Below are 8,853 nucleotides of genomic sequence, written 5' to 3'. Positions count from 1 at the left end.
CGGCAGTGTGGGGAGGCGGCTAGGAAGGCCAACTGTACCTTGTCGTGCATCCACAGATGCATTTCAAGCAGGACCAAGGAGGTGATCCTCCCCCTCTATGCGGCACTGGTCAGGCCGCAGCTGGAGTACTGCGTCCAGTTCTGGGAGCCGCACTTTAAGAGGGATGTGGACAGCATCGAGAGGTTCCAGAGGAGGGCCACTCACATGATCAAGGGACAGCAGGGCAGGTCCTATGAGGAAAGGTTACGGGACCTGAACCTGTTCAGCCTCCAGAAGAGAAGGCTGAGGGGGGAATCTTGTGGCCTGCTATAAACTAGTCAGGGGGGATCAACAGGCACTGGGGGAGTCCCTGCTCCCCCGAGCACCGCCAGGAGTGACCAGGAATAACGGTCACAAGCTGGCGGAGGGAAGGTTTAAGTTGGACATCAGGAGGCGCTACTTCACAGTCAGGGCGGCTAGGGTCTGGAACCAGCTTCCAAGTGAGGTGGTGCAGGCTCCCACCCTGGGGGGTTTTAAGAGGAGGTTAGATGACCATCTTGCTGGGGTCGTTTGCCCCCAGTACTCTTTCCTGCCATGGCAGGGGGTCGGACTAGATGATCTGCCCAGGTCCCTTCCGACCCTAGAAACTATGAAATACCACTCTACTATGGTTATTCCGTTTTCAGTACCTGGATCTAGCTTGGGCATCTTTGCCATTCCTGCAGTTCCCTCTATTTCCAAATGCCTTGGGCAAAAAACCCCAGCCAAACAAAACAAAACACAAAACCCATTCTGCAACATACCCTAAAGATCTAAAGATCAGATTATCTTCTACCAAGGGATACATTTATTTAAAAAAAGCAATGGGACTTCAAAAGGGAATGCTAAGCTAGCCACTTTCCATTATATCAATGGGTCTCTAGACCAAGCATCTCTGCTAGTCTTACTAGTCTTAGCTGTGCTAAAATGGGAATAGGCTAGATTGAAACTCATTTTGCTGGCCACTGAAGTAAAATCTTTCATTTATGCTTTTGGAGCTAAAGGTTAGAATGTTACTATTAAAAAGGCAGCTGTTACCACACATTTATTCCCATATGTAGGGTAAATATAATTATCTTTTTCTGAGATATTTTGGGGATTAAAATCTTTTAAATCATGATCTCTCTGAAGAATGCCAGGTTAACAGTTAATAGTTTGATCCCATTTATGCCATGAACAATTAAAATATACCTTGCCATTTCTAAAAAAGTTAGAAAGAGTTGACTATACCCAGACCATAATTTTTAATTTTAAAACAGACCAGTTATTCACACTCAGTTCTGGATCTTGCTAAGGGTGGCATCAGTTACAAGAACTAGAGAAGGAAAAACATTGTCAGAATTAGATTCAGTTTTCAAAGTCATGCATTTCTTTTTATATTAGGCATAGTGTGTTTGGTGGTGTGTTTGTTAAGTGTTTACAAGAACAAACCAAAACCGAATGTCTGAAACTGAAGCTAAAAATACAGTAGGAAGACAGTGTTTTATATGTAAAGTAGTTTTTTCAGCATGTATCTAGAGCAATTTAGGACCACAAACTTGCATTCACTTTCAGTTAAGTACTCCTGAAAATTTTACCCTTAATTAAATCTAATTCTACCTTCATGAATATTTAATGTAAACAAGATGCTAATTTACACAATTAATTTTTGTAAAAGTTTGGCTCTAGCAAGAATTTTTTATTCAATATAAGTTATAATGCTGCTGAATAACAAAGCCAGTTCTAAATATTTGATTTCAATCTAGCCTGAACAGCGTGACAGAAACAATAAAGTGATCTTAAAAATAAGATCACTTAAAAATAAAACAGTTCTTTGGGTACTAGGAGAGATGAAAGACTGGCCTTGAAACTATAAATTATATCTACTGTTTGGCAACTGCTGAGCAGCCCACTTCAAACCATTTATTCATACTGTAGGTCTTCAATTAAGATACCTTTACATAAATGATGCTAAAGATGATCAAGTCAACTCACTCTGAAGCAACAGAACTTAGGCCAGGGGCAGGCAATTATTTTGGGCAGAGGACCGCTTACTGAGTTTCGGCAAGCCACCGAGGGCTGCATGACAGGCAGTCCAGGGCAGATAAATGTTAGTTTACTAAATTTTTTAGGGGCTCCACAGGCCAGACAGAATGGCCTGGCGGGCTGCATCCGGCCCCCAGGCCGCATTTTGCCCACCCCTGACTTAGGCTCATGCCAGCAGTGCTTACAAACTTTGGTAAATTGGTTCAGGCTTTTCTCACTTTTTCTTTAAAAAATAGCCTCAGATATTTCCCCATTATGCATGCACAAACATACCTGCTTTTTGTCAGAAAAAAGATATCAATTTAAACAGGATCCCATTTCTTACGCACTCATCCAGTTGATTTCAACATCTCTTACAATAGGAGTGTCAAAGACCTGGCCCAAAGATCCACATCAGCCAGCCCTAGTGGTAGCCCCAGGTTTTGAGTTGATCCACAAGCCATATGTAACAAGCACCAGATGGGCCTTGCAAACACGGCCTGGGACCTCTCCATCCCTCCCCCCAGCATGCTGGATCCAGCACCCATGGTGCCCACTGTGGGTCATAAGCTGCACACACTGCTCACTCCAACCAGTTTAGGATGCATGCTGCATGCAGCGCAGTCAAAGTGGGTCCTGGAGCAGGCAAAGTGGATACTGGATCAGACGTGTGTGAGGGGAGGGGGGAGAATTATAGGCCCAATCTAGCCTGCAAGGCCAGCCCACTGCCATTCATCTGGTCCCACACCTTTAGGCATATTATAGCATTTGGAACTCTGATAACACGCTTAACCAGAATTTTTCATTAAATCAGTTTCTCAAAATCTTATAATAGGTTCTGAAAAATTTGGCAGGTCACAAAGTAGACTTAGCTGCAGCATCCCTTTAATGTTCAAATGCCTTTTATTTTTATTGATGGTAAAGAGTTTCTTATTGCCTCAATTTTCAAATAGCTGGGCCAAACAAAAATGAGGATAATTTTCTTTTAAAAGGAATGCATTTTGAAAACAGCTATTATGTTTCTCCTGAAGTCAGTGCTATTTACCATCCAGTCTGTTACTAGTTATGTTGACTGCTGGTCATTTTGACAGTTAAGACTTATGGTGTACAATTTCTACTTTGCTTACTTGTGCCAAATGGACCATCTTCAAGGCATGACTTCCTCTCACATGTGCTTTTTCAAGCTGTTCTCTTCTTCCCCTCTCCTCCTCTTTTTGCAGTTCCTTCAAGCGCTTAGCTTCCTCTTCAGCAACTAACCGAGCATCTGGCTGGCAGTCAATCAATAACAGTTTAAAACCATGGTAGACTGCAAATATTGCTGACAGTAAATAATTCTGTAGTGAAGTGTTCAACCAAGCTACTTTAAAAAGAGGTATGAGTGGATACATAAATACCCTCTAATCATTACAGCCCTTGTTTATATAAACTACACATTTTTATACCTTCACACACACACAAGCACACGCACAGCAACACCTATCATCTTTTTTATTCTAAAATGTCTAACTGTTCTAGTTTCAAGTAATACTATGGAAAAATCACTTATAATTTACAATAGCTTGACTGTTACATTTGCCAAGATATTTTTCATTCAGTATAAATGGTATAATGCTGCTAAATAAGTAATACAGCAAATTCTATACATTTGATTTCATTTTGAATAGTTTGGGATAGAACACACAAAAGTACTTACAGGTTCATCTGGAAAATAAACACATTTTAAAACCACTGCAATAGTAAAAGCATTATGAAATCTGACAACTGAGGGCTAAAAAAAGATAAAGTAAAAACCCTAGGACACAAAGACAACACAGGCAGCCAGAATATATTTTAAACAAATTCAAACATTAATCTTAAGAAACTGAAACTGATCATTTTGTTCAGGGTCAATTTCTTCAGATTGTTAACCCTGTGCAACTTCATGCCAGTGAGCAATTCCACTGAGTGTTAAGTATGTGTAGGATATATAAGGCACAATTGAAATCCTTTATAAGTCTTCACCATTTTAAATTAAGACCAGATGAATTGTATTATACCAACTCCCTTTTTAAACAGGAAACTAACTAAAACAAAACGCTACTAAGAGCTGCCAGAGATGCTATATGCAACACAAGTGTTGACATATGGGACAGCATACCATATATGAAGTCAATCACCTGCTCTGTGTCCATTTCTCTATCCACATAAGGTTCTGACAGATGATGATGAGTAACAGAAAAATTGTCAGCATTATAGACCTTCACTGTAGGAATTTTTTTCACTTCAAAATTCTAAAAAAGAAGTAGGAGTACAAATAATCAGTTACTTTGCTCAAGGCACTGTTTTCCATTATGAGCAAAATGGAATATAAATAAATGATTTACATATTCAGACTAGTTAGGAATATAATGTAGAAACAAAATGAGAACAATCTGCATTCAGAATAAAACCCTGAAAGCCAGAAGAACTTTAAAACTTCACATATCTATTAATTATTAATACATAACCTCAATGCAAAGCCTATCTGGAGGTTGTAGTGATTGACAGCACCTAACAGCCCAAGGCAAACTCCTCTACACCAGACATTAATCAGAGGATGTATATACATGCTTCAACTATATTACCTTAATTTAAACATACTTGGTTTTTAGTGCACCAATACAGGTCCTGCTCATAGCAACTGTCAGATTTACCTGAATGAACAATGTAGGACATAATAGCTACATTATATACTTATACAACACAGCATTGAAAAAGAAAAAAAATCCCAACCACTGTCAGCTGCAGGCTTTGATTATGAACACCTAACTACCCTAACTACCTTGATGACACTCTTGAAACCCTATTTGTGAATTCTCCTGTCAGTTTTTTTTTTTAAATGAGTGCCATAAATTTAAGTATATACAAAAAACTAGAACTCTTGGCTCCAAAATGATGTCATTTTCCAGGTGGTCTGATAGAAGGTAAGAAAACTGTATTTTCTGCAAGCTTTCAGGATCAAAGTCCCTTTGTCAGGCTCTGGGAAAAGTGTAGATGGTACAAGACAGTAAAAAGTCCCCATAGGTAGGAAATAAACTTCATTTTTGCACAGAGGGAGCTGAAGATGGAAGGCCGTCCCTCTGGGTCCATGAGTGTCTTTGTGAGCTGTGCTGAGTAGCTCTTTGATGTATTGATCAGGTAGAATTCCTTCCCTGGAGGTGTCAGGTGGCAGGCAGGGACGTAAAACCCCCCCCCCAAAACTTTATACTTAAACTTACAAGTTTAAGTATAAAGTCTGTGCAAGGGACTCCCTGATCACCAAAACAAGATTATTCTGCAGATGTCAGTAGTTCAGATGGTATGCATGGGGATGGGAGTCATATGCAAGTAGTTTAGGGTGCAAAGGAAAGGAGGGAGAGAGTGCTAAGCAGCTGAATCTTACCAACATGGACAACTTCAAAGCATTTTCTTTATAGATTACATATACTTTTCATGCAATATCTCATACACACATTCTTGAATGCCTATCACAATCTACTCCTTAGGACCCTGATAATCTCCTCCATTCTTCATCTCTCACCAATATCCTGCATCCTCATGTTCTCCTTCAAAGCCTGCCGTTCCAAAACCAGGAAACTTGACTTCATGTCAGCACTTTATATACCTTACCTTCGCATGTGGGGTTTTGGTCAAATAATTTTAGATACATCATGACCAAGAAAGGATTAAGAAAACAGGATGCAAATTAAGTACCATTAACTTTTAAATTATTTGCTTATCTAGTTCCCCCCCCCAAAAAATTATATACATCGTGCAGTAAGATGTAGCATACAGAACATTAACATGGCTTCTCTCTGGTGTGTTGGGGAGAACTGAGAGAGATGGGTTAAAAAAAAAAAAAAAAATGTATAGCATCAGGAAGAAGTGCCTGATAATTTAACTCAACTAATATGGCTATGTCAAAAGAAAAACATTACCAGAATTATCCTGAAAAATAAGTCACAGTAACTAATAGATCAACATCATTTAAAGCATTTACATATAGTAATTACAGCTTTGAAAACAGACAATTCCCATGACTACATTTCATTAAAATGTGATCACCCAGTGCTATGCCTATTCTGTTCTACTTTAGGAATGTATAATTAGATACAGTTCTTTGAAATATTTGATAATCTACTATTAACAAACCAGTAATTAATAGATTACATTTAATCAGTCAATTCTCCAACAATTTATTCAAAAGCTGTAAAGATGTGAAAGCTGTCTCAGAAGGCTGTAATTTTCCCATCAGTGCTAAAAAAAACCCTCTCTTTAGGATACAGAAACAATTAGCAGCCTAATTCCCTACTTGTGATGAACATTATTACAGCTCCTGCTAGTACCAGTGAATTAAGATTCTATCAGTGTTTCCCTTAGGGGTATACAATCCAACGCAAAAAAATGTACCCCATCTTAAAATCCAGTCTACTGATGCTCCAGACAGCAATTTAATTTTACAATTTGTGGGGAAACCTCATATAGCACAATCTACAAGTCCTATAGAAATGACAGTTTTTCAAAATGAAAACACTGTAGATGTGGACAACAAGTTTTAAAAGATTTTGATTCATAACAGTTCTTGCTGAATTTTAATCACATAGTTGTACTGACTTCAAACTGAGGATGTACGTAAGTGCTTGGCTTGATCAAGGCCCACATATACTTCTGTAGAAACACATTATAATCTTCCAAAATAGGAATGGACAGTTTGTCACTATGCAGAATAAAACAGTTGAAGTAGGCACGGTTTTGAAAGATGTATTTCTTCAGTACAAGAAAGGATTGCAGTGAAAAGTGCTGTCATAATGCTACATAAAATTAAAGTAGTAACATATTAGGAGAGGAGTGTCATGTGCCGGATCAGCTACAATTAAGGCTGGGGAGCCCTTTCTGAGTTAAAACACTCCCAAGATCTACATGATTATTTGCATTTATTTTTCTGATAGCTCATGGGATGCAAAGTAAGGCTGCCATGTAAGCAAGGGGTTCCTAGTAACACAGCAATACAATCCCACATCCCCAAACAATATTCCTTAAAATTGACGGATTCCACCAACTTTTTCTTCAGAAACCTGGGGATCAAACTCCAGATCTGTAAATCTCCAAATCTGAGTCACTCACCGTTTATCCCAAATAATGCATGAAGCCCACTGGGAAAATTATTTTTCCCTTTTGGGGAAAATTATTTTTAATAACTGGGAAAATTATTTTTCCCTTTTGGGGAAATTTTTTTTTAATCCCGCCATTAAAAAATATAAAAGTAGTCTCTCCGGATAGGTACATGTCAAATGACTGACATTCTACATTTTGAAAGATAAGCCAAAGGATTTGTAGCCAAACACCTAGGAGGTTGTTTGCAGTTGTTGCTCCTCAACTCTGGAACTCCTTTGCACGTGAGGTATGCCAGAGCCTGAAGCTGGCTTTTGGAAGTGATGCAAGACCTTTCTATTCCGGCAGGCTTTTAGCAGCAGAGGTTGGGTCTTTGGGGTACTGTTCTATAATTGTATCTATTTTTATTGACTTGCGCTGAGCCTTTCTGGGGAGAGTGGCATAAAAATCAAATAAACATGACTTAGGTGGGTCAAAGGGACATGTTAAGCTACAGGAAGACCATGCTAGCTGTTGACTCCTTCCAGGCAGAAATCTCAGAATGATTTGCTGGTATGTTGCTATGATTTCCCACTGTTAGGGTGTATGGGGGGTGTTTCCCATTGTAAGCCAGGGTCAAGGAGGGAGTCCACCTTTCTGGATGCATAGGAGGCCCACAAGCAGGGGTCCAGAATTAAAAATAAAAAGTGTAAAATCTTGAAAAATTAGAAAAGTAAAAAGTACAGAGTAAACACTGTCCTCCCTGCATATGCTGGGAGGGCTGGCCAGAATGGAAAGTGCAAGGGGTATAAAGGCCTCATGTGGTATAAGGCTTGAACTCATAAATCAACAAAGTGCTCACACTTTCAGCTTTTGCCTGCGACATCTACATGACAGCAGAAAGCAACAGTTTGTGTGCTCTCTGTTGTCATGTGGATGCTAACAGGCTTTCACAATGCTAACAGGATAGAGAGACAGAGAGAGAAACAGAGAGCTCTAGCACACACATTTAAAATTACTAGAATGAACATGAAATAAACTTCCAAGTTCTAGGACACAAACCAGGCCTAGCTTTTTCCATGAGCTTGGTCAGAAAGTACACATTCCAAACACTTCTAGCATGACCAATATCCCAATTTCACTTTAAGAAAGCTGATAGGAGGAAAGGGGGGCACTTAGGAATCATGTGACTTAGCACAGAAAACACTGAACAGCAATCAGGAAACTTAAGGTCTATTCCTGGCTTTGACCCACACCTTCTGGGTGACCCTGGGGCAAGTTGCATCATTTCTCTCTGCTTCACAGAATCGTAGATAAGTAGGGCTGGAAGGGACCTCTACAAGTCATCTAATCCTGGGTTCCCACTCTGTGGTATGTGTGCCACCAGTGGTACACAGAAAACCTGTCAGTGATACATGTTAACAGATTTATTATAATTACTTTATATGACAAAAAATTGCTAGTGGTGCTTAAGGTTGTATCATTTTAAATTGGTGGTGTGCAATCTGTCAGTTTGGGACCTGCCGATCTAGACCAACACCCTGCCTGAGGCAGGATCATCCCTACCAAATCATCTTATATAAATACATAACCTAACCTCTCTCAGTTGAGCTACCATCAACCCTGACACAACACAAGACATAACATCCTAACCTGCTACAGGGAAAGCAGGGGGACCACAGCAGTCAAAGCCCCACTTGTGTAGATGGTTGTTAATATACACTCAAAAGATCCCAGGGACAG

At 39.6% G+C, this 8,853-nt stretch overlaps 1 protein-coding gene across 1 annotated transcript in view; it reads right to left on the bottom strand.

The window, feature by feature from the left end:
• Window positions 1-8,853, bottom strand: part of CEP295 (centrosomal protein 295) — a 71,777-nt gene that overhangs the window by 50,006 nt on the left and 12,918 nt on the right. The window contains exons 6-7 of the mRNA XM_006018637.3: window positions 4,179-4,292; window positions 3,150-3,290 (exon numbers count right to left, since the gene is read on the bottom strand). Of these exons, the coding sequence (XP_006018699.1) occupies window positions 3,150-3,290; window positions 4,179-4,292 (255 nt within the window). The remainder of the gene's footprint in view (window positions 1-3,149; window positions 3,291-4,178; window positions 4,293-8,853) is intronic.

This window comes from Alligator sinensis, unplaced genomic scaffold (assembly GCF_000455745.1).
Source record: "Alligator sinensis unplaced genomic scaffold, ASM45574v1 scaffold116_1, whole genome shotgun sequence".
Lineage (NCBI taxonomy): Eukaryota > Metazoa > Chordata > Crocodylia > Alligatoridae > Alligator > Alligator sinensis.
The sequence above is the reverse complement of the archived record's forward strand: the minus strand, read 5'-3'. Positions and strand labels throughout refer to the sequence as shown.